The following is a 26,836-nucleotide window of genomic DNA, read 5'->3' on the forward strand; positions in this document are numbered from 1 at the left end:
GATATGTCTATCATTAAGACAAAGAAAAGTGAAGATTTTTTGTTTCATTTCAATGCTTTTCCATGCAAGCTTACTCTGTTTAAATGTTGTTATAAAAAAAGCACTTGCACCTCCTCTGACTTTTGGCTAATTCTGAATGGACTAGGAATTTTTATATTTTGTAGCAATTCATATTTATTGCATAGCACGTATGTTATTGTTGATTTCTAAATAAATACTGTACTTATTTAAGAAAGTATAACATAAGGACAGGTTATACACTGAGGTTATATACTGTAAAGATCCATGAGGAACACGAGTTATCTTTGTTGTATTCATTTCAAGATCAACCAAAAGTCTAAAGTCACTTTCAACAACAATAATACTCCAGAATCATATGTAAGATATATGAAGATGCACAATTTCTATAGATATTTTTGTAGAACATATTATATGATCTGCTTTCTGTTATGTTTAGTAAATAAGATATATAAATAGGAATTAGCCTTATAACAATTAGTTCTTTTCTTTACATAGGCTAAAAGGGGAAAGCAGAAGGAAAATGTGAGGAAAAAGAGATCCCTTCTGATAAATGCGGGTCTCGCACTAGCTCCTGATTCATTTCAAATAGTCCTTGACAGTGAAAATGAAGCTAAAGGTAATGTACATATGTGTGACTAAAAGTTACTACACTTGACTTTGCTTGGCACAGTCTTAGAGGTTGGACATAACATCTAGTGGCAACATGTAGAGAATATTGCAATACAGATGAAGTGACAGTTCTGCTGAATTCTGTGGCCAAGCTCTTATCGATTTCATTAGGGATCTAAGATTTATATTGTGATGGAAATGTTACTAAGAGGAAATACCCCTCTGAATTCATCTGAATTTTATTGTTGTGCTATAAGCTGTGCTCTATTTTTATTTTCGCTATGTGCAACTCCTGAATTTTCTTACCCAAGGTCAGTTTTAAGTGGTATTTTCAGAAGTTTCACCCCATAATATTCTGTGTTAATTACATACAATATTGGGTATTCGTTCTATATTGTAATTGTCTTTCTATTCTAAAAACTTGCTTTTGAGAGATTAAGAGACATGAGTTCAGTATTTACTTTCTAAAACATGGACCATAGGCATGTTCCTTATGCCACACACAGCTTTGGTTCATGACTGTAGAGCCTTTTGTTGAAGAAGAGTGGACAGGGAGCAGATTTTCCAGATTGTTTGAACTGTTTTATCTTATCTTGGCAATAAAGCAAGTGTGACTAATTTAACTAATTTTCTGAGTATACCCAGTGTACTCCCAGGGCAGAGATTATACTGGAGGAAGGGAATGCTACAGAAGGAGTCCTGTAGCTTCCAAAGCAGCCTGTTCATGCCATGGAAGGCCGTGCAGTTCTATCTCATGCCATCTATTCAGCCAGGCCAAAATGTTTAACTTGCATGTTTTCATTTCAAACTTGATCAACTGATGACTTACAAGAGTGTTACTTACAGAATCAACATTCCTACTTTGTGCAGTACATTTAAGTACGTGAAAATCACTTTGTTGGAAAACATTTTCATACATGATTTAAGGTGATAAAATGCATTGTATTTGTTTAATTAAGAGAATTAAAAGCATCCATGTATTTTTACTTGCTCCTGAATTTTCAATTGACAACTGTAAAATTATATCCAAACTTCTTCAGAATAAATTTCACTACACATTAGCCTTCCAAGATAGCTATTAAAGCGTGATTATCACAGTATTACAATTATTACAATACTTTCTGTCTGTTTGACACAAAGTTTAGTAAAATTTTGTTTTGAAGGATCTCAGTTGTTCCTGAACTTGTCATCCAAAGAGTTTTTTGCTTTTTCCATGACACGATACAACAAACTTAAACATGTTTATTGAAGGAGTAAGAAGGTATAGATGCAACTGTATTATTAAAATATACATAGGACAGGACATCAGATTTGTAAGCTTATTTTTTCTTTTAAGTCACATAAATAACTGTGCACCAGCAGTTAATTCTTTTTTTGGTGTATGTTCTGGTCTAATTTAGTGAGAGTTTTATCCATAGATCCAGAGAACAGTGTACTTTTCTAATCCACAATCCTTTACTCTACAACCTTACATGATATTACTGTCATTATGTATTATACTGAACAGTTTCTGTCAGTTGATCTATGTGTATAGTTACGTAACACAGCTTTATCATATGCTGGATAATGCATTGCAAAATATTTTTAGCAAGAATGATAAGACACTATGCCTTCCTCTTTTTGTTGTAAGTGCATGTAAGTGAACCTGCTTATATATATATATTTAAAGCCAGAAATATTTTATATGTATTTGCTGCTATTATTTGGCAAATTTTTGAGGATCAAGTTAAAACTTAAGTCAGTCTGCATTATGTTAGGGACCATTGCTTAGATTCAGGTCAATGTACAAACTCATCAGAATTCCCAAACACCTCAAGTTACTTCTATTTTAATGCAAAGTATCTCATCTATGCCATTACACTGAAAAAAAAAAAAAATCTTTTTTGGATGTATTTTACCACTGGAATAATTTTCTACCTCAGGGGGCCAGCTTGCATCATTTTTCTATGTTGGTTATTTCCTTGTTTAATATTTTTACCCAATAACTTGTTGACTAAGTAAAACACAACTCAGTACGCTCAAATGAAAACAAAACAGCAAACTTTAATATTGATTGAAAATGTTTTTGATTAGATAAGCGTCCTTAAAATTGAGAATGTATGTGAACTTTACATATTACTTCATCCGTTTACTCTTGACTGAGGCTAATTAGACCAATGCATGTCCTCACTGGTCTAATACCTCATAAAAGAGGTGTACTTGTGATATTTGCAGGCCAAACAAGCATAAATCAGTTTTTATATGTGACAACTATATCTGAAGATAGAGGAAAAACAGAATAGATGCTGGTAGGGTATGTGTTTTTTCAAGATGGCTGGTTGGTTTTGGGAAAGCTTGAAGGACTGAAAAAAAGGCTGGATTTCAAGTGTTTCAAAAAGTAGTTATGAGTCAAATTGCATAAGCTTCATGTGGATTTTTTTCATCCGTCATACTTAAAAATGACCTCAAATTCTTTTTCTTTGCTAAGTTTCCTTAGGTAAAAGTAGGAGTCAAATAAGCTACCTCTATGCAAAAGCACAACATCATATTAAAAGTGTGGCAAAAGCTGATGAACATTTGAAACACTTAAGAAAAGAAAATGACAGAGAGAGGTAATTACTATAGACAAGAAGCATCTCTTTTGTCTCTAATGGGAAAATTTCTTATTGCAGCTGTTAAGTTACTTGATGATACCTTTTAAGAGGCTGAATACTTCAGTCAGACCTGAAGACTTAAGCTTGCATTCAAATTTATATTTGAAAAGTTCCATTGTGTTTACATGTTATGCATAATTGTATCCTTTCACTGTTTCTAATCTGCTCTCTCACATGCACGCATAAACTCATCTATTCTATTGATATGAACTAAACACACAGAAGAATTAGTGGATTAAGGCTAGAAAACTTGAATAACTTGATGTACAATGGACATGGCTGAAGTGTCTTTTTAGATCCTTGTGCCACATCGCATGCTACAATATTTTTGATAGAGAAATTATGTAATCCATTCTGAGAGTCAGAAAGATTAATCTCTAGGAAAATCATAGGTTTTGTTTTGACTATTTGTATATCACTTTATCATCCTTTATTTAAAAGGAGATACTTCCCTTTTTGATGTTGCACTAAAAATTTCTGTGATGGAATTTAAACTAAATTATTTTGTAAAAAAAATCTGACTCCAAACTTGTTTTCAAGGCTTGTTTTGAAATGTTTAGTTTAGTTTATTTTATAAAATAGAAAATTAGGGGTGTCACAGGCATTTTGAAATTGCAGTATAGTTACTATCCAAACCAAGAATTTTGTCCCACTCTTGATACGCTGAGGGGATTTTTTTTTAATTAATAAAGTAATAGTGTTATCTTTGCTACTGATAAGAAGTCTTCTGTTTATTAATTTTGATTACATTTAAAATTTTATTTACAATGGCCATCATTATTGACATTATTTTTTTGTCAATCCTGAAGTGTGGAAGATGATCTTGTTTATGAACTAACTTTATGTATGCTTTTTCTTTGATAGAGTTATACTTTGGGCAGATTTGGCAAAAGTTGCACGTAAGCAAGAAGTATGGGATGTCTGTCGTGCAGCATGCAGATTTTGTCTCTTGTATGGTGATACTTTGTTTGGGAAGGTAACAAAGCCTAGAAAAAGTAAGACAACAAGTTATTTTGAATGTTGGAAGAGGAACTTTTTCCTCATTTATTAGAGTTACTTGAAGGAATCAGCCAACATTATTATTTTCTTCCCTCCTATTCCCAGAGCTCCCTGAGACTAGTGTCTGTCACTGCATCTTGGCAGACATGGAATATTCTATCTCTGAACCTAGGAATCAATCAATACATTCTCCTGTTGAAACCATACTCTGCCTTCAAAAGTGTTTCACCAGTGATAAAGAAAAGTACTTACATGAAATGTATCTAATTGTTTAAGAAAATAGGTTAATTCGTTAATGGTTATCTAGGTCCATATTATCCATCTCTGCCATACTTAATTACCTGAGGAAGCTGAAGAAAAGTGGATTATTAGTCACTCTGTATGAGGCTCATGGGGGTAACATTTTTTGCCCTTTTTTCCCTTATTAGTGGTTCCTTGGAGGCATTTGACATTGTTTGTGCCTTGTTCCTTGAGGGTCTGCTGGAAACCTACCACACATGTTAAAAGAGTTCTCAGTGTGAGGAAAGAGCACTTTCAAACCACTAGCTACTTGCTGACTTTCACATGTATCTGTTAAAGTTGTTTTTTTTTTTTTTTTGCCTGGGAGTTTGTAAAAGTCACCTTTAAGAATAGATGAAATTCTAGTACATACCCTGTTGGATGTTTTTTTTTTTTTCTCTAGCCAATGTTATATTGCACCTATTTCATATTTTTTCTCTAGATTGTTTACAAGGTCCACTTAAAATAGAGCATTAATTTATCTGTTTTCTTTCACAAGTTTTACATCTCCAGACAGGCAATGTTACATATTTCATCTCTTTTCCAAACTAAAGGGAAAAATAAGTACTTAGTGGAAACTCAGGGCACCCATGCACCAAAAGTATCATTAATAGAAACTGGTATGTTCTTTTTTTTTCTTTTACAAGTTTTGCATCTCCAAGGTAAAGGTGGCTTTCTCATACTCTGAATGTTTGCAGGGCTTTATAATTCTATCTGTGTCAGTCTAAACTGTTTCCTGGGTAGGCAGATCAAGACTTTTCATCTCTGTTCACAAGTGTTTCAAATGATTCAGTCAATGTTTGTTACGAGGTTGCTGAAGTTGGTCAATGGTTTCAGAGGTAGAACTTCACTAGAAATCAAACAGTAACTGTGACTTCACTGAAGTTCTTCATTCTCAAGAACTGTAGAATGGCCTCCCGGCAGCCCATTCATACTTTCACTGAGTGTTGCATGTTTCTGTAAATGCAAAGGAAACAATGCTACATTTGATGGAGCAGTTGTAATCTATTATGGGCAGTTTCTAACTGTGAGAATACTACTTGTATTTAAATGAAATATGAATAAGTTTGTAGATACTCAAGTCAGGAAGAGAAATTTATGATTGACTGGAGTTCTCCGAGAACTGTTGGCACTGTTCATTTTTATGTTCCACTTAATTTTTCTATGCTGCTACTGATACCAGGATAAGTGGGCGTGAAAAATAAAAGGTTGTCTTCATACATATCATACTGAGGATAGGGCAAAGGTATTTGTTATAGTGTGAAGACCCTCTACAGAGGCTTTCTGGGTTGTCAGGCTTGAATAAGGGAAAATAATTCAGGACATTTTAGAGTTACAGAAAAAGAACATACCAGTTTCTGTTAATGATGCTTTTGGTGCTTGGTTGCCCTGAGTTTCCGGTAAGTAACTTCTTTTTCCCTTTAGTTTGGAAAAGAGAAGAAAAGATGAAACATGTCTAGTCTGGAGAAAGTAAATACATGTGATTGGTCCAGGAACCAGAAGCAATCCAGTCAAATTAACAGACTGTAGGTTTTAAGAAAAAAAAAAAAAAATACTTTTTCACAGAAATTAAAAGGTTATTTTGGAATATTGAAGTATGGTTTAAAAAATTAGACAAAGACTAGTAAGCTAGATTTATCAAAGAATATTGAACTTGATGGGTCAAACAGAACCTCTGGTTCGGGAGATTGCTTGGATGCAAATCCTGAAAACCTGTGAAAATAGGCCAGGAAAAACAGTAGCTTTGTGTATCTTACTTTTTATGTCTTTCCTCAAAACCCACTATTGGCCAAGAGTGTAGAGAGAGCACATTGTGACAGCTTTTCTGCTCTTACTTTGTGTTTATATTAAAATAATCTCGGTCCTTTATCTTTGGTATTAAACCAAAGAAAAATAATGCTATTGTGGACTGAACCTGGTTGGCAGCCAAACACCACACAGCTGCTCACCTACCCTCCCCTACCTGGGAATGGGAGAACCCACTCTTTATTGATGTGTATGTCACCAGGAAGTCAACCCCATCCATGATTTAAACACACTAAGATTTTAGCCGCTACATAATGTCCAGCAATTCATTTCCATTGAAGCAATAATATTGAACTAGAGGCCATGGGTTATATTCATATTAATGTAATTTCAGTGTGCATGTTATGAGTGGAGCAAGTTATTTGCTGCAAATATTTAAGTTTATGCACAAATGCAGCAAAATCACAGGTAACAAATGTCTCAGCATTGCTTGAGAAGAACAGGTGTGGAGTGCAATAAATTGTACGGGTGAAAAAAGTTCAGTGAAGTAGTTTTAAATCTGTACTTGTTAACTGCTTTTGGATTTAAGAATGTGCAGGGATTTTTAAATTTTCAAATTATGGTTATTTTTTTCTGATTTGCATGGTAATATGAATAGATGTATTTTTTTATTTACTTATAGCACAGAAGAAGAAAGCTAGTAAAACTATGATGGATGATGATCAAGGTGACAGCTTACCAGGAGAATCATTACTACCTGCTAAATCCTTCTCTTTTGAAAGAGATTTACGCAGAATATTAGCAGAAATAAGATTCATTAATGCAGAGGTAAATAAATTATATAGCTGTAACTCATATTTGTTTTATTTAGCTTTGTTTTATCTAAAAAATTTTACATAAAAATCTTAAAGCACTTGAATTTTGAGTTTAATTATTGGCTACCTCCACAGGAACTAAAGTAGTTTTGTGAAGAGTCTTTATCAAAATACTGTGTTGTCCTGGTTGGGGCTGGACTAGAGCTCCTGTTGGTTTCAGTAGCTGGAGGAGCTGCAGCCCCCTGAGACCCCAGGGGCTCCCCAGGGCCCAGTGCCCTCACCTGTGCGCGGGGGCGGGGGGAGCACAGCTGGAGGGCTGGGCCGGGATTGGCTGATATCCCATGTCATGTGATATCATGCTCACCATATAAAGGCAGGAGAGGGCTGGGAGAGGCTGCCACTTCTGGGGGTGTGGCTGTGGGGCCTTTGTGTTTGGGATTGCTGGCTGGGAGCAGGCGGGGGTCGGTCAGCGGGTGGTGAGCAGCTGTATTGTACATTATCTACTGATACTGCTGTCAGTGTATTATTCTGTTACTATTATTAAACTGTTTTTATCTCAACTCACGAGTCTCCCTTTGCCCCTCCGATTCCCTCCTCATTCCCAAGTGGGGGGAGGGTGGATGAGCAGCTGTGTGGCATTTAGCTGCTGAGTAGGCTCAAACCACAACATGTGTGAAAGTAATTATAGTAATAGTTTCAGTGCAGGTTGTGATAACACTTTTTTTACAAGGGATTCTATTGTAAGTGTTTGACATGTGACATTATATTTCTGTATTCTTAAAGTTCCAGTATGATTAATATATTACTTTTTTTCTTAATGAAATTATTTTTTAAAATCAGGTGTAGATAATTGGAAGAATATGAAGTATTTTACATTGTATTTCATATAGTTATACATGCCTATACGACCTCTGAAAAGGCATTTTGTATTTTTGACTTTTGAAGAGGTAACAACACTAAGTCACAGTCTATTTTCACAATGATAACCTGGGTAGAAAATTTATTTCTCTCTATTTTTCCAGGCAACTGTTCATTTATTAAGATTGCAGGGAATTGAACTGAATAATCATGCTGTACCTCCAGAAAATACTAGCCAGTATCGTCCAGGATATGTTTCATATCTTCCTGAAAGTGATCCAGAATGGAAAACATACAGGTATTTTTCTTTAATATATAACAATATCTAGCAACTCTAACAGATTGTTAATCTCACACACATATGGTAATTGCAAAAGTTATTTCTTCTTAGTAAAGTTCATAGTCACCAAATGCTTGTCCTGGGTTGAGTGAGTGGTGGGGTTTTTTGGTGGCAGGGGAGGGGGTTGTAGGGGCGGCCCCCTGTGAGAAGCTTCTCGAAGCTCCCCCAGCTCCATGTCAACTCCACTTCTGTTTGGGAAATTGAGCCAATCGGCTGCGCCTCTGCGATAACGTATTTAAGAAGGGACATGGTGACGGGCAGTTGGACTTGTGAGGAGGAGTTGCTGCAGCTGCATGAACACCAAGGTCAGTGGAGGAACGGAGGAAGAAAGGAGGGGGGAGGTGTGCTGGAGCAGAGACCCCCCTGTATCCTGTGGGGAGACGGCAGGGCGGCCCCCCCTGCCACCCATGGAGATCTATGGTGGAGCAGACATTGATTTGTGGCCTGTGGCTTCTGCCTGATTGGTCAAGGTGCTGTGCCCGAAGAAGGCCGGGGTCTCATGGGAAAAGGCAGCCCCGCTGCTGTAATTCAGCGCTGGGAGGATTGCAGCATGAGGGGGAGTCCCACGCCGGAGCAGCTCGGGAAGGGCTGCAGCTGTGGGAGGGAATCCAGTTGGAGAAAGTTAGTGACCCATGACGGAGCAGTGTGGGGAACGCTGCGGCCCATGGGAGGAACTCATGTCGGAGAAAGTTTGTGGAGGACTGTCTCCTGTGTCAGGGGGACCACGATGGAGCAGGAGGAACAAGTTCCAGACACTCCCCTCACCGAAGATGAAGGAAGTGGCAGCACTGACTGCACCCCCCATTCCCTGCCCCTGCGCCACTGGGGGAGGAGGTAGAGATATCGGGAGCAGAGCTGAGCCCGGGAAGAAGGGAGGGGTGGGGGGAAGGTGTTCTCAAGATGTGGCAATGCTTCTCACTGTCCTACTTTGTTATGTGTTGTTGTTAGTGTCTGTAATAAATGTATGTTCTTTTTTTCTTCCCCTAACGAGTCTGCCTTTTGCTCGTGACAATAAAGGGGAATTTTTCCCCATCCCAGTCCTATCTTGAACCCCAAGCCTGGCTCTCTGTCCCTTCTCATTGCCGGAGGAGAAGGGAGAGAGAGCTGCTGTGTTGTGGTTGGCTGCCAACCAGGCCCAAACCACGACAATGCTTCATATTTGTATGTAGTCATGGTAATGGGAAGATGAAAAATATCTAAGAAATTTGTTTGAAATAATTTTTATTTAGTTTGTTTTCATTCTGTAGTGTGCATTTTATTTATCATTTAACATTTATTTCTCTGAAACTAGAAGCTAGTATCCCAATCTTAAAAACTATTAAAACTCTGTTATATTGACATTTAGGTCATGAAATTCTATATTTAAAAGTCTGTTTCCCCAAATCAGAAAACTGTCTTGCTTCTTCTCTCCTATAAAAATCAGAAAACTGTCTTGCTTCTTATCTCCTATAATTATAAAGAGGTCTCCGTTACTTAAGTTTGCAAAACTAGTTTGTTCCATCCAATCAACAGAATGAAAAAGGGAGAGTAGAACATAGCAAGTATTGGGTTTTTTTCTGGTCTAACGTGGTTATTTCTTGTGGAAGAGGAGATGAGGGGGAATTTTGAAGATGATACTTAAATTCTTTTCTGTTCTCATTCGCAGTAATATTAGCCTTACTGTGACAGTGGTCACGTCCTGAAAGAGTAGTCTCTCTGAATTGTGTCCCTAAGTCTGTTCATTAAGTCTGAAGATGAAGTAAAGCTTCTCACACTGCTTGCAAATGTTCAGGAAAACAGGAAAATGTATAACCTGGTTAGAACCAAGGGACAGAGAAGATGAGGATTCTGTTCCAAAATTTACTACTAAGCTGTTTTTGAGTTTAATCAATTAAAAACTCACAGGAAAAAAGCACTCTGGTCTATTGTGTCCTGTACCACTGTTGATATAGTAATACCCTGTGTCAGTTTGTAGTTTTGATTTTGTTAGTTAACCGTGGCCATTCTGTATGGCCATTCAAGACTGTATTTTTAATAATGCTTTTTCTAACTAATGGTACATCTTGATAATTAAGAGAAAGAAAGAAAATAAATAAAGTTACTGAAATAAATTTATTTCATAGATGTGAAAAAGATGTTATTCTATTAAAAATTAATTTCACATTTCAGAACATCTGTAGATATCTTTGAGTGCAAGAACACATGCAATTGTTAAGTGCAAAAGATGCCTCCTGAACACCTGAGTGGAATGCCTTACTTGTATCTGTATTCAAATAGAGTCCTGTCATTGATACTTAATGATTTCTAGCACTGACGTGTGGATTCACATATGCATTTAAAAAAAAAAATATGTGGATGAAACATGAACTGTAGCCACTATTTTTTAAGCTAATAGCATTTGAGTGTCAGAGATTTATGTTTATACTAATTCCCTTCCTGACTCATCTTCTCCCCCAAGTAAAATATAAGTTAATGGATGAATATTTAATAAATGCAACTGAAAAGTAATTAAAATTTTGTTGTTGATTGAGATGTACTACTGCTTATTTAACCTTACAATATAATTCCTTCTAGTGTTGAAGTTTTGGAATAACAGCTTCTTTATATTAATTTTATAGTTTATGGATAGACTACTTATCTCAGTATGCTATGGAAAACTTCCAACGTGCAGCTGAAATAGGAGAAGACTTGAATGAAGCTTGGATTGTTCACAATGCTGTGGTGTATGTCTTAAACTACAATAGGCATCTTATCTCTTCAGGAAGACAGAGGGAAATTATTGAGTATCTGCAGGCTCTTCTTGGAGCCATCAAGACTGTTGGGCACAATGGGTAAATTTAAGTGTTTGGTTATGAACATACTCTTTTTTTATAAAAGAAAAAATATTTTTACAAACATTGTAAATAATTTTGCACTGTGAAAGATTTTTATTGCTGACATATTAGTTGTAGTAGGACTTCGGTATATAGAGAGTAATTCAGAAGATAAATTTAATTTTGTAGTGTGAAAATTACTTTTTAATCCTTTCTATTTGTTCTTTGTTACTATTCACTATAAGCCATATTAGCTTTAGACTAAGCAATACTAAATTATCTTCGTTGTGGAATAGAAACGTGTTCATGTGAAATATCATTTTGTTAAGCTAGTCAGAATAAAGAAAATCCTCTTAGCCTGTGAGTTTGCAGGACAGCTTGAAAGGTGCTTGTTTGCTGTCAGTTGCTGTGAAGTTGAATTATATTGTAAATATAGCTAACTGTAAATATTTCTAATCAGAGTAAGATGGTTATTACTGGTTTTGAAACATAAAAGAGAAGAAAAAGCGAATGTGCACATTTATAGACCATGAAAATGGGAACCTCGATTCCAGAATAGTTTAGAGAAATCCTGTCCTGTAGTAAATGCACTGAGAGAATGATTGACTATGAGAGAGGAGATGCTCAAGGCAAAGTCTGACTGTGGGACAAAATCATAGAAATTTTAGCACGTTATTTACAGTGACCTCAGCACTAGGCAAACTGATAGCACCAGCAGCAAAGGCAGCTATTTTAGCAGTATTGGAGAACAAAGCCTAAAGTGCAGTTTGGGCAGTACCAAACTGGTAATACCTGATTATTAATTCTGATATTTATATTAGCATGTATCAGCAATTATATCTTAGTCATAATTCAGTTTGTGTTTTCTCCAAAAAAAAAAAAAAAGGTAATTCCAACTCAGCAGTTGGTTGGGTTGAAGAGTAATACAGTGTAATAAATACGTGGTTTTATATGAGGGGCTTGGCTTAGGTTATTTTTTTTAGGAAATAGTTACTATTTTCATACATAGCAGCCCACTAATAAAAAAATATACTTTGGTTTTTCTGTGAGAATATGGATGCTTCAATTATATAAAGAAAATATATAATGTAAGCTATGAAAGTTGGTTGTGGTTTTTTTGTATGTTTAACCATTTTAATTGCTTTTCCAATGGCAAAAACTTTCTGTAACATCCGTAATTTTGCTTTCTAAGAAAAATCTAGATTTTCAAGTAATTTAGTACTTCCTCTCATTTTGATCTGACGCAGTACATATTTATGATTTCTGTTTTTTTCTACAGAAGTACTGTAACTTTATTGATGTTATGTAATGCTTTGGCTCGGGGTTTAATTCTTTGTTGGATTCCAAAGCCAATACTTACTGAGAATAAACAAAAAGATGCAGCAACAGACAAAAACAGAAAAGCTGAGGCAAAGAAACATGAAAAAGCAAATGTCATCCAGTCTTTTTCAGTAGATCCCAGTGGACTTCCTGATATCAAAGCTGCCTTAGAGGTACAAAGCCCTCATTTTTTTGTAGTCTTTTTTGGTCTGCTGTCATATTACAATTCATATTAATTAAATTGTAGAATTCTTTTCAAAAAATAAGCTACCATATTCTACAGTTTCTGCCAGCATAGGTCCTTCCCAAAAGCACACTGAAGTTTCTTATCAACTGAAGCTGAGGACTGTAACTTCTATTTGCTGTATGGGTTAACTTAGTAGATGATGTTAGGCTTAGAGATGCATGTACAGTAATTTTAAAATAACTAATGGATGGCATGTTCCATACAAAGAGCTTTCTACATTTCCCCTGTCTTTCAGTCTTTTTTTTTCTTCTTCATGTTTAGATTTGTGAATTTGCCCTAAATGTGACAACTAGAGCCATACCTAATGAAACAGTACCTATTGCTGCACGGCAACAGATCATTGCAACGTGGGTGAAAACAAAACAGTTACTTCAGCAGCAGATAGGACATAAACTTTGGACTGAGGAAGAGGTAGTTTTTCTCTGAAATCTTGCATAAAATTGAAACTTTTCTTTGAAAATTTAACATTAAATTCATAAGTTCATTTAATAATGACTGAAATTATCAATGTTTATTTCTTTTATATATTTGAATACAATGTGAAAATAAATTTTGGCTGTAGTTCCCATAAATTCCTATGGAAAACCGAAAATTTCTCATATTGGGCATACCAGTGAGTCTACATTTCTTAACTCTACCTTCTGTTTTTAGCTGCCAGGAATAATTGCAGTAATGTTTGTCATATGATAACTGTATAACAAAGTTGGGTTTGAATTCATAAATTTAAAATAATAAAATGGCTACATTAAATATGTTAAGGTCAGCTATGTTTTTATCAACTTCTAATATGGTCTCTTTATATACAGAATATGGACCTAGTAAGTTGAAAAGTAATATTTTATTCATATCTTTTTATTATGTCTGTAAAACCAGAATCCCTCAGTGATATATGGAATTTATATTCATTGTATTGTTTCTATGTTTTTTAATTTAGAACTGTGGTAGTTCTGAGTTCACAATGTTAACTACAAATAAATAAGTACTTTAAATCCCCCATTTTAAGGACACAATAAAGAGAGGAAGACATGCTTAATGCAAATTGACATTTTCAAATAGAATTATTACTTTTTCATCTAAATTAATGTCCTTAATAATGTTTGCTTACAAAAAAAAAATATGTTAATGTGAATTTTTTATTTCTGCTTAGAATAATGATGAAGCACAAAATCCTACAGCAAAAATTCTTGTTGGTCTAGAAATGTATTCATGTAATGGCTTGGGTCTCATGGATTTCACTGTTCCTAGCTTATCTCAGGTACTTAGTTTTGTTCTATTAACTCTCGAATTTTAAGAAATTGCATAATATAAATGTGGTTTCAGTTTCAGTTTTATATGGAGGCAAAATTCATTTTGAAACTTAATATACCATTATTTCTTTTAAAACTTTCCAAGAAGTTGAATGGTTATGAAAGGTAGAAGATTTTTGTGACTAAGTATTTTCATTTAACCCAAAACCAAATGACACTATCATGCCAGTATTAGAATTATTCCCATGTTGCTCTAACAGATTATTTCCATAACCATCAGATGAGCATAATGTGTTCAGGTGAATTCTGTACAGAACCATACTTCTGACCTTTAATTTTTGTGGAGAAGACTTTCTAGAATCATAGAATCATTTGGGTTGTAAAAGACCCTTAAGATTGATTCCAGATGTTAACACTACCAAGACCACTACTAAGCCATGTCCCTAAGCACCACATTTCTGTGTCTGTTAGATACCTCCGGGGTGGTGACTCCACCATTTCCCTGGGCAGCCTGTTCCAATGTCTGACAACCCTTTCTGTGAAGAAATTTTTCCTAATATCCAATCGAAACCTCCCCTAGAACAGCTTGAGGTTGTTTCCTCTTGTCCTATCACTTGTTACTCGGGAAAAGAGACTGACACCCATCTCACTACAGCCTCCTTTCAGGTAGTTGTAGAGAGGTGTATTGTAGTGTTTGTATTGGAAGTATTCAGAATTTCAACAGAAAACTTTATGTTACTGAATTTACTTTTGGCAGTTGCAAGGTAGAACACAACTAGAATTTGTTACTATTTAAAGTATTAATTGGCTTTCTGATGTGTCTTACACAAGCCATAGTTTCTTAAAGTACTTGCTTTTGATCAGTCTTCCATGATTACTCATGCCACACTTTTCCTGCAATCCTGTTGGTTACCACACTATTCGAGAGGAATAAAGGGGTTATAGAAAGGATTATACCCTGTATTTTCTAAGCAGTGAGCTGTAGTTCTATCTGATTACCAGATTTATAATGTCTACCTCCTGTAAGGAGCTTTCTTAAAGGACTAAGATGTATTTCCCCATTTAGCTAAGAATTTGGTGACATTGACTAACACTTTTGTAGATGTCCTTTTTTTCTGAAGACTAGGGTCTGGATCCTTATAAATATATAGGTATCTAAATCTAGTTGGTCTGCAGATTTATGCCAAATATTATGAATTAGCTTTAGCTATTACTTCCATGGCTTAGTTTTGGAGAGCTGTACTGTAGTATCCTCATTTTGACCAATCATTAACAATTCCCGTTATCTTAAAATGATGAAACTTTCTGACTGACGCACGCAAAAGCAAGGAAGACTTTTAGATCCTATGATGAAACTATATATGAAATACTGTTGTTGTAAATCCAGTTCTATCTCCAATTCTCACCTTTGATTTAACTAAAATGGGCTCTGAATTTCTCAAGTCCTGTTCCACTGATTTTCAGAAGAGGACTGAGAACATATAGTAAGTCAGGGCAGATACTGCTGGTCAAAAGACATGCACACTCACAGCTGGATTTACATACACTATTATAATACTTACTGCAAGGTCAATAATGCTTCTCTATTATATATTTTGATTGTTCCTGTAACTCTTTGGTTTTCTAGTTTGTTTTATCATGTGCTTATTTCATGTCCAGGTGAGTTGTGTGGAAGGTACAACTGTAAGCATGTAAGTGCAATAGAAAGAGCATGATAAAACCCTGCGAATTAAACACTTTTTTTTTTTTTTTTTTTTAGTTAGTAAATTTGGCTTTTGCATGCAGTTGGTCAGATTCTTTAGTGGAACTGCAGACACTGACACGACTTGCATATTTTGCATATGTGTCACATGACCATGAATTAGTGATGGCTTGTTCCAAAAGGATCTTTCAATCAGATGAGAATTTTTTCCACAATAGAGATACTAAGAAATATGAAATGTAAGTACATGGAATTTTGCATGATACTGGGGTATACTTGAACTAAGTTTTGAAGAAAGGGTATATAGGGTAAATGCAGTTGATCACATAATCAAGAGTGAAATAATCTTTTTTACAAAGAAACCATATAGTTTCAGGTGAAAGTGAAATTTTCCTACTTTTGCTGACTCTGTTATTACCAGTTACATAAGTACTTCAGACAATGTTTTAACTCTGCAACGTAGCCTGAATAAAAGGCAGTGTGAGATCCAGATTGTGGCTCTGGACCCATTTCAGGAAGAGAAAAGCTTTTTGTTATCCAAGTGAGTCAACAGGTCATATATGCATGCATTTGAGTGTCTTCCTGGGGAGCATTGCTTTTCTGAAATGGTCTGTGGCAACCATGGTCTTTTCACACTTTTATAATTTCCAAGCAGAAAGTAGCTTATTCTAGTTCTTTTGCTGTTGCAAATTGCTTCCAATGCTGAAATGGCTCTAATACAAAAAGGGTCTGCACAGTTCATGGAACAAGATGGAGCTGTGAGTGATAATAGGTGATAGCAGCTACTATATTCCAAGCTCTGGTGACAGTTACTTTTTAGGGTCTTTATTACTACTTATGCATATGGGTGCAACAGGAATGTAACTAATTTCTTTAAGAGCTCAGTGTTTTACTTAACTGGTAATTTAAAAATTTGATCTCAAAGTAAAAAAACAGAAAAAGTTTCCGTATATAAATGGATCTGTTGATGAAGTCCTTTATTATAAAAAGGTGATATCCTTTGATACTTCTATGTTTTTACATAATTTCTACCAATCCAGAATGTCATTTTATCAAAAGAGGAATCAAATCCATTGAGGGACAATTTGTTGGAATGTAGGAAGTTTGAAACAAACATGTAAAACAGTTAGATATAATTTACTGTTAATTTTTCTCTCTGAAAAACAATTTCTCTTAAAAAAAATATTCTGCTCTGAAATTCATAGTGGTTTGCTACATGGGGAAAAATATGTAAACCCCAATAAGATATCTTAATATTAAATATATCCTTTCAGAATGTCACAGAAATTGAGAAAATACTTGCTGCATATCTAGCAATCTGGAAATTAGTGAATGATAGAATATTTGATTCTTTAACAAAGAGATGTAGTCATGGATTGTCAGTGCTTTTCCTAGAGAAATGGAAGATAAACTTAGTCTTCCCGTGGTAAAGCACAACTTCAGGGCAAAGAATGGTTAAATATTTATTTTTAACTTTTTTTGGTTGTTGTTAACTTGTACTGTAAAACACTGGTGTCCTCTCGTGGACACAGTTTATAACTGCATGATAGTTCTCACCACAGAGTAGGAACTAGGCCAACTAGAATGTCTACATTTCTGTATATGGTTGCACATTGTAAAAAATCTTGCAAATTGTAATATTTCTTTTCTTAAAAAATCGCTATTAACCAAAGATATAAATTTTATTTACTTATTTATTTTTAACTGATTAACTACTGGGACTGATCTCTAAATTCTTTCATTTTAAATGCAGTAGAATATGATCCAAATCAATTTCCCCAGAGCCCTCTGCATACTTTACCAGACTTAAGTGAGAACAATTCCAAAAGAAAGCATCAAAAATTCTCTGATTTTTTTCCATTTCTGTTTTTAATTGCTTGCCATGTAAGTTTGATTTTGGACTAATATTTTTTTTAATGTACATTAGTGAATAATGGGGAGAAAACCCCACATCTGTTTTCTCCTCTTGCTAAACGTAGATTTTTTTTTTTAATCTGATTGCATATTTATTTTCATTAAAGCCATGAAAAATATATTTTATTTATGATATTTTTTCAAAAATGTTCAGTTTTTCAAATATTTTCCATTTAAAAAAAAAAAAAAAAACAAAAGAGTCAGTAAAAGCATTTGTGACTTCCAAAGATAAGGACATCTATTTAGTAATGATTTGAAAGTGTCATTAATAGGAACTGGTATGTTCTTAGACTGTAAGACTAGCACTTTTTGAGTTATTTGCCTTTATTCAGGTCTGGTAACAGAGTGAGGCAAGAAATGTTGAGCACTACTGCCTGTATACAAGGAAAGAGTATAATGGAAAATCTGTCTGGAAGAAAACATGTGCGTGTAGCAGCATCAAAAGCCTTTGTTCAGAGTGCCAGGTATGTTTCATTTTGAGAGAATATTAATATAAACCAGACCTAATATTTGATTTACAGATTCATGGATCAACATATTCTCTCCCAAGACTGATAAAAATCAAAATGGGTATGAGTTGGAATGCTTAACAAAGGATTAGCCAGATTTTTGCAGTTTAGTAAATTTATCAACTACCTTCCACATAGCTGATCTTGCAATGTCATAGAATCATAGGAAAATCTGGTTGGAGGGGATCTCAGAAAAGCTAAAAGCAGGGCCAGCCCGTGTCTTTATCCAGTCTGGTCTTGAAAACCTCCAGGAATGGATACTGCACAACCTCTGTGAGAAACCTGCCCCACTGCCTGACTGAACTCATGGGGGAAAAGTTTCTGCTTATATCCCCTCTGAACCTTTCTTATTTCAACTTATGCCCATTCATGCTTGTCCTGTCATTCACTGTGAAGAGCCTGGCTGCTGCTTCTCAACAACTTTGTTAGGTTATTAAGAAACTTCCCCTCATGAGGTCCCCCAAAACCAACCCTTCTCCATGCTGAACTAGCCCTGTACTCTCAGCCTCTGTTCTAAAGGCAAGTGCTTCAGTCCCTGGATCATCGTGGTGGTCCTCCACTAAGCTTGTTGCAGTTTGTCCATGTCTGGTGTGTGTCAGGTGGCCTCAAACTGGATGCAGTAGTTTATATGTGGTCTATAGAGTTCTGACTAGGGGGTGATGAGCAATCCCCTCAATCTACTGTCTGTTCCTGTTAATGCAGCCCAGGATGATGTTGACATTGCCAGAGCACACTGCTGGCTGGTTTTCAGCTTGCTGTCCACCAAGACCCCCACATCCTTTTCAGCAGAGCTACTCCTTAGCCCGTCAGCCCTCAGCCTCTACTGTTGCAGAGCATCATATTAACAGTGCGAGCAACAACATGTCGTGAACCCAAAGTGGAAAGGTAGCTTTAAATAATGAATAGGCAGGTGAAGGTGATACATGGATGATTCATGACTTTGGTATGAATTCTTTGCTATTTGGAAGAAATAAATTCATGAGCAAGGATAGATAATTAGAACTCTTAGAAGATGAACGTGTGATGTGATGTGTGGCTGATGTGAGGCTGTTAACATTGTAATACTTCCTTCCATAGATCTTTAAAAAGAGAGTGATGAATGAAGTTAGACTAGTCAGTGTAACAGAACTCTAAGGTGGTGTCATGTTGTGAATGAATCCGTATTTTGTTAAATTTTCATGTTATGCCAAGCACTTTTTGAGGAAGGACTAAGCATATATATATGTACATGTATAAATATATACATAGCCCAACACATTCCAAAAGGGAGACAAGAATTGGTGAGCAAAAATTAGGCCTTAATAAGTCTAGTGTTAAGGCAAAAGGTATATGAGCATATGGACTCTAAAAATCATGTAACTGCGGGAGAAAATGGCAAAGATTGCCAGAATTAAAAACTACTTTTTTGAGAATAGTAGAAGTATTCAAGGGTGATTTTTTTAATACCAATCCATCATTTTTAACCAAATTCTAAAGCTTTTGCTCACTCATATGAGTACTGTGTTGTATCACAATCTGGATAACTATTAAATTTTATTAATTCAAAGTAACATTTGCATGGAATATGCTCAAAACAATTTGAATGCAGCTAGAAGCATTCGGGGTATATTCTTGTGTTACAGTGGTACTGTACTATGCAAAATCCATAGCATTTTAATAACCGTTTTGTTCTTTTTAAAAATTTTTTAGAATGAGAAATTAACATAATAGGAGGACAAAAAAGTAGATTATTCCAATGAGAACATCTTGAGTAGATTTCTACTATCTTTTTAGTGAAGACTCGAGCTAAGATTACACAGAAATACAGTAAAACCATCTGTATGGTATTTGTTTATTGCTACTTCTGCTGAATGTGTGAAGGTGGTTTGTATATAAAAATGGAAAATATAATTTGTATGAAATTCATATGCAAACCCGTTATTGCTGACATTATATATGGTGGTGCCTAGATCAGGTAAACCTGGATGTCTGTAGAAGTAAAATCCTTTATTTTGGCTGGGGTGTGATTGTTTTTCATCATTAAACTGTACTTTACTTTCTTCAGGTATGCAGGTGAAGCTGGAAATTATTCCCTTGTAATGTTTGCAGCTAGACACTTTTGGAATGCATGTTTACCTTTGCTAGGCTCTCCACATGAGAGAGAGCAGTTTAAGGAACCTACTGAAATAATCCTTAAGAATATACTTAAAGCAGAATCTAAAAATAAACAGGTAAGAATATCTAATAGATATTGTTAATTTTGCTTGTGGTTAGTGATTGGTACTGGTGATAAAGAAAAATTTTTATTTCCTCTGAAGCTCAGGATGCATACTTTAAGATACCTTTCCTAAGAGGGGAAAGTGACTTATTTGTCATAAGCACATATATGGTTTCTTACATGCATTCACACAGCACACATTCACACATATGGGGAATCACATACTCTTTTTTTCCATTTGGTGGTTCTTCTGGTTTTAGGCAACTGTCAAACTTGCAATAGTTTTCTTCAAAGTAATTTGCTGTCTAAAGGGTTGTAGTGTTTCACTTTGTCAAGCTTACAAAAGGGAGTATTTAAAAAACACTCAAAGGAAAAAATCCAGGAAAAAATCTGTCACTTCAGGAAAGAATGATAATAGATTTTAAAACACAAACTTGGGGGAAAAAAATGTAACTAAATTAAGGTTCCCCACACCTGCAGAATCAAATTTCTCTTCTACCTGCAAAAAGGAATTTTTCTCCACATATCTTCAGTTTTTTAACAGACTATTTAGCACTTTGGTAGTAGGAAGGACTTTTAATTCAAACTGTGCTGGGAGTCAGTGATAAAATGAAATGCTTGATTATGAACAGCATGTGTAAACTGAAGTAGTCATCCCTTTGAAACAATATGGAGGTGGTGCGTACCATATAACACATATCGCCACATGAAATTTCTTCTGCACACTGAAACTTCCCTACACATTTAACAACTTTTCTTACTCCAAACTTCCATGGAACTCATCCATTTCTTTTCGTCGATTTGATTTACATGACAGTGAAGATGATGTGAGTTTTCCTGTGGATTTCTATGGGCACAATTTCAGTTAGAGCTTGAAAGGTTTATTAATAACTCTTGCATTCAAGCTCAGTGGTACCAATGTGAGGCTGTGTCTCTGATCATCAAGCAGTGTAATACAAGAATAGAAAACTTGATTTTGACTTCTCCTCAAGCTATGTATAAATCACAAATAAACTGAGATGGTCACTGGTCCACTTGATTCTGGGTGTGTAGGAGGCAGAACTGATGAGTACACTGTGTACTTGGAAGCAGAGTGAAGATTGTAAACTTAATCAAACTTTGACAGTGTTTGAATATATAACAGTAATTGCCCATAGGCACCTTTCTATAGGTTTAGTTATTTGCAGAGATGATATAGTTAAAACCAATAAAAAGGAATACTTCATTATGTATATATATTTAACTTAGTACCACAGTGTATTTTCAGAGTGAAACCTTAATAAGTTTTATTAATAAGGAAGACATTAATATAGATAATGGATGTATACAATTATAGATAGCATGGACTTTTTATATCTGAAAACATTAGTACTTCTTGTGAGTTAGACTATATAGTAACTCTAGCATATCCATGTCTTTCTTGTACTGGTGATCTAGAACTGGATGCAATATTTCAGGTGGAGTCTCACTAGAACAGAGTAGAAAGGGAGAATCACCTCCCTCAACCTGCTTGTCACACTTCTTTTGATGCAGCCCAGGATACGATCGGCTTTCTGGGCTGCAGGTGCACATTGCCAGCTCATGTCCAGTTTTTGATTCACCAGCATCCCCAAGTCCTTCACTGCAAGGCTGCTCTTAATTCATCCCTCACTCTACACTGATATTGAGGATTGCCCTGACCCTGCACTTGGCCTTGTTGCACTTAATGAGGTTTGCATGGGTCTACTCCTCAACACTGTCAGGGCCCTTCTGGGTGGCATCCCTTCCCTCTAGTGAATCAACTGCAACATTCAGCTTGGTGTCATCATCAAATTTGCTGAGAGTGCTCTCAATCCCATTGTCTGTGTCACTGATGAAGACATTAAACAGTATTCGTTCCAGTACAGACCCTTGAGGGATACCATTCATTACTGGTTTCCACTTGGACATCGAGCCATCGAGTGTAATTCTTTGGATGCAGCCTTCCAGCCACTTCCTTGTCCATCCATCAAACCTATATCTCTCCAATTTAGCAGCAAGAAGGTTATGGGGGGACCATGTCAGAAGTCTTAAAGAATCCAGGTAGATGACATCCATAGCTCTTTCCTTGTCCACTGATGCAGTTACTCCATCGTAGATGGCCACTAGATTAGTCAGACTTTGTGCCTTTGTGGAAGTAAATGATGATTTGACCAAATCTGATAAAACTTTGATGGTTCTAATGTAGTGATTACCCAAAAGTTGTAGCTACAACTCAGATAATTTGTTAGTGTAGTCCCTTATGTATTCAATGATCAGTATATCAGCAGAACTGTATATGCATCTATTTGTAAAACAAGATAGTGAATTTATCTTTGAAGTTACAAAACTGTGCTGTAGAGGGGAGAGAAACAGCTATCACATGTCTCACCTTTGGGTGACAATTGTGATAGTCTAATTTTCACAGGTAAAGTCAACTAGGCAAAATGGGACAAAAGACAAGTCATCTTTTAAAAATTATCTGAAAATAGTCTGAAAAAATAAGCTGTTGCTCATTTTCTACCAGAGAGGTTGTGGAGTCTCTGCTTGGAGTACTCAAAAGGTGACTGAACAAGGCCCAGAGGAACCTGCTCTATTTCAGCCTGCTTTGAGCAGTGGTATAGACTAGAGAGTTCCAAAGGGTCCCTGCCAACATCAATTATTCTGTGATTCTCTGACAGAGTATTTCAAGATTTCATGATATTTAATCTGTGCAACGGATTGAATATTACTGAGTCTGGTTATGGATGTATTGGCTTTGTATTATAGAACTCATTCTGGAGAAATGGCTGTGGTTTTCAACTCCTGCACAAGTAGCTATTTAAATAACAGGTTAATAGTTCATATCAACCATATTAACTGGTTTACAAATAAAACAGAAGTACAATAATACTTAAAGGCATATGATAACTGAAAGATAAAAGGCTTTTCTTTTTTTCTTTTTTTCTTTTTTTTTATGTCTTTTTAGGAGAAGAAAGATATGTTGCCTTTGCATCAGTGGATTACAAAGGATTTTCAGAGTATTGGGTTATCAGTTGGATGCTTTCTCCCAGGCATGTTCTTTTTTCTTTTGATCTGGTAATAAAAAGAAAACCCCAGTATTTTGTAATATCATTATTCTAATTCTGCAGTACGTTAATAAATCATCTGAATATACTTAAAAGGTGCTGAGGAAGATCTAACGTTAAGAACCTCCTTATATGGGTTATTATTTCACATATATGCTGATAAATCTGACTGGGAGACATCACTAAAAGTCCTGGATGAAGCTATTCAAGTTTTGCCTCAGACGAGACACAGGCTGTAAGTTGGTTGACTTACTTTTATTCAGATAAGCATCCTGATTCTTGAGAATTACAAAACTATGAGTGTTTTTTTTATTTTGTACTGGGAAAATATTATGATTACTTTTTATCTGCCTGTCAGCTCTTATAACAGAAAACACTTGTGTCTTTCTGATGAAAAAGACATACGTTGGCAGTGCTTTTTATCATTAATCTGTTCATAATATTTATAAATTTCATTTTTTAAAAACATGTATGTAAGTAGTATCTTACTTTTCCAAGAAAACAGGTGCATGAAATGTAGTTATATAGCAGAAACTTTTGAGTTCTCCTAGCTGTAATCCCATTCATGTTAAATGGAAACTAAATTATCTAGGGTACTGTTTACATAGTATTATCTGAGTTTAAAGATTTATGACCTTTTATGTCAGTTTATAAACTTTACTTCCCTGTACTATACTGATATGAATTAGTATAGCTATCCTACTCACAAAGTTGCTTTATAGGTACAGATGCTAGTAATTTGCAATTAGTTTCTTCTTTTTCTAGCCTGATTTTTAAACATATGGCTACAGTGAAGGCGGGATTGGGATGCAATTTTATGATGGACATTCAGAAATTCAGAGAAGAAAGTGAAGTTTATTTGTCACATATGTGGCGTCATTTGGTAACAGTCTCCAGAAGTATAGTTGGACAGTTAAGCTGTTTCCAAAATGCAATCATTTCTTTGCAGGTTTGTTAGTTTTTACTATATGTTCACATGCTGATAGAATGATGTTCTCAAGTGATTAATGAGATTGCAAATTCTGTGAAGTATATAATTGAACCAGTAGAAAGGCCATATATTTGACCATTACTTTTTATAACTTTGAAATTGCTCTTCAGTTGGAAAACTGTACGGTTGAATCTTGGTATCTAGTAAAAGTTCAGTTGAGTCCTGCCAGAGCAAAATGTCTAAGAGTAATGAATTGCAAGAAGTTTTGATTAATTGCTAGAGTTTTCTGTTATATTCCATTTAGCATAACTCTGATTATGTGGTGCCAATAAAACTGCCCACTGTCAAATTATTAATTTTTGCTTCCATTAAGACTAAATTAAATTTTTAAATATAATGTCAGTGGTTTACATCATGAAATATAAATGAACTCTTCCTTTATTACTTTTATAGAAACAAGAAAATGAATGGCATAAAGTTGATTATCTGATGGAATTTGCTGAATGGTTATACTGTAACCAGTTTCCCCTCAACGATGTTATTAAACCTCTAGACTGGGTGGTAGATCTCTTGCTACATATGAAAATTCCTATGCAATTCTCACAAGAATCAGGTATGTAAAAGGTAAATATCCTTCAGAGGAATTTCTGAGCAGGAAATGCAAGGGGTATTTTTAATTTACAACTTAATTACCACAAAGAATGGCACGGGCTTGGCTGTATTTTTTCCAATATTCACTGTAATTTGTTCAATGCTCATTTAAATATATCTGTGAATTCTGTGTCGTGCCATGGAGACCTACCCTCAGTCTTTTGGGATAGTAAGGTACAGCTCCTATCTGATGTAGGAGTTCGAGTTGTGAGATGCTACCAGAAGGCAGTGCTAGGCAGTTTGTTTCAAATTCATCCTCATGGTGGGCCAGACGTAACTGTCAGAAATGGTTTCTGTGCCAAGATTTGGGTACTTATGTCCATTGCTCTTTTCTTGGCTTTATCTAGTATTTTAGGATTGATTTATCAATAATGACATTCAAAGAGATGTACACTTTCAAGTACTTACATAACTATGTAAAAATTCTCTGGTCCTTTTACTTTGTGTCCACTTGCAGTGGTATGGACTCAGTGACCTATTTTGATAGGAAACCCCATTATTTAATTGGAAAAAAAGGTATCGAATTTCTGGAACAATACTATACTCTGTGACTTTAATCAGTATCTGCTCTGCTCTTATTTTTGTGTGGATAGATTAGACAAGTAGTTCTGGTGTTTGCATTGAAAAAGATAAATGTTCAGTGTCTCTAGTATCACACATTTGATTAAAGTCACAGTAGCAATATTCTGTTCATACTTGTCTGTTATTGGTTTTGCTGAGTTTTTTTACACCCCTATGGCAATTTAAATTTTGTACTTGTTCTTTAATGACCTTCCCACCCAGTTTCACATGGTTGCTAATGATTACTGGACTTCTTATACCACCTATGTTTCAAGAAAGTTTTTACAAAGCTTTTAATGGAAACTGAAATAATATAATAAGAAAAATTAGATTCAAATATAAAACAGCCCAGCCTGGAAGTGACCTCAAAAGATCTTCTGGTCCAACCTTTTGTGGAAAAAGGAGCTTAGATAGGATTATCTAGAATCCTGTCCAGCTGTGGGTTGAAAATCTCCAGTGATGGTGATTCCACCATGTTCCTGGGGAGATTGTTCCACTGATATGTTGTTCTCACTGTGAACAATTTCTTTCTTATATCAAGATGAAACCTCTCCCAGTGCAACTTGTACCTGTTGTCCCTTCTGTCCATGTGACTTCTTGTGAAGAGAGCCTCTGCCCTCTTTGTAGCTGTCCTTTAAGCACTGGAATACTTGATGAGGTCCCCCTGAGCTTTCTCTTCACGGTGAAAAGACCTTAACTCCTTAAGACTTTCTTCACAGGGCAGGTTCTCCAGCCCTTTGATCATTTGATCTTAGAATCATCTCTGGTCTGTTCGCATCTTTTCTGATTTATGTGGACCAGAACTTTACACAGCACTCCAGCTGCAGCCTTATAAGAACCGAGTACAGTGGTGGAATGGTCACATCCCTATTTCTGCCAGTAATGCCCTGCCAATGCAGCCCATGACCTGACCTGTCTTCATTGTTGTTGCAGCACGCTGCAGACTCATGTTCAGTTTGTTGACCACCAGGACCCAAATCCCTTTCAGAAAGGCTGCTCCCCAGCTACACAGATTCTAGTCTGTACCGGGCTCTTTGGTTATGTTGTCCCAGGTGCAGGACCTTGCACTTGTTTTTCTTTGTGAAATTTCATACAGTTCTTTTTAGCCCACTTTTCCAGCCTGTTCTGGTCTCTCTGTAAGAAGGGTCTCCCTTCAGACATGTTCACCTCACCACCTAGTTTGGTGTCATGAGCAAACTTGGCAAGGGTGCTTTCAATTCCATCATTCAGATCACTTAAGAAGATGCTGAATAAGGTGAGTACCAATCCCTGGGGACCCTGCTTGTGACAGGCTGGCAGCCTGAGCAAAAACCATCTGAATGCAGGCTGTAAGTCAGTTTCATACCCATCTCACAGAGCACCTATGCCATCTGTATCTTGCCATCTGTATCTTTTATTAT

The 26,836-nt window shown here is 35.7% G+C and overlaps 1 protein-coding gene across 1 annotated transcript in view; it reads left to right on the forward strand.

Moving 5' to 3' along the window:
* The window catches only part of CFAP46 (cilia and flagella associated protein 46), a 95,683-nt gene that overhangs the window by 28,339 nt on the left and 40,508 nt on the right, over positions 1 to 26,836 (forward strand). The window contains exons 13-28 of the mRNA XM_033001301.2: positions 517 to 637; positions 3,098 to 3,221; positions 4,128 to 4,258; positions 6,970 to 7,115; positions 8,125 to 8,258; positions 10,898 to 11,110; positions 12,372 to 12,585; positions 12,921 to 13,070; positions 13,807 to 13,914; positions 15,666 to 15,847; positions 17,855 to 17,986; positions 20,076 to 20,241; positions 23,194 to 23,278; positions 23,390 to 23,528; positions 24,059 to 24,242; positions 24,678 to 24,837. Coding sequence (XP_032857192.2) covers positions 517 to 637; positions 3,098 to 3,221; positions 4,128 to 4,258; positions 6,970 to 7,115; positions 8,125 to 8,258; positions 10,898 to 11,110; positions 12,372 to 12,585; positions 12,921 to 13,070; positions 13,807 to 13,914; positions 15,666 to 15,847; positions 17,855 to 17,986; positions 20,076 to 20,241; positions 23,194 to 23,278; positions 23,390 to 23,528; positions 24,059 to 24,242; positions 24,678 to 24,837 — 2,389 coding nt within the window. The remainder of the gene's footprint in view (positions 1 to 516; positions 638 to 3,097; positions 3,222 to 4,127; positions 4,259 to 6,969; positions 7,116 to 8,124; positions 8,259 to 10,897; positions 11,111 to 12,371; positions 12,586 to 12,920; positions 13,071 to 13,806; positions 13,915 to 15,665; positions 15,848 to 17,854; positions 17,987 to 20,075; positions 20,242 to 23,193; positions 23,279 to 23,389; positions 23,529 to 24,058; positions 24,243 to 24,677; positions 24,838 to 26,836) is intronic.

Source organism: Tyto alba, unplaced genomic scaffold (assembly GCF_018691265.1).
Source record: "Tyto alba isolate M040663 unplaced genomic scaffold, T.alba_DEE_v4.0 Super-Scaffold_1, whole genome shotgun sequence".
Classification (NCBI taxonomy): Eukaryota; Metazoa; Chordata; class Aves; order Strigiformes; family Tytonidae; genus Tyto; species Tyto alba.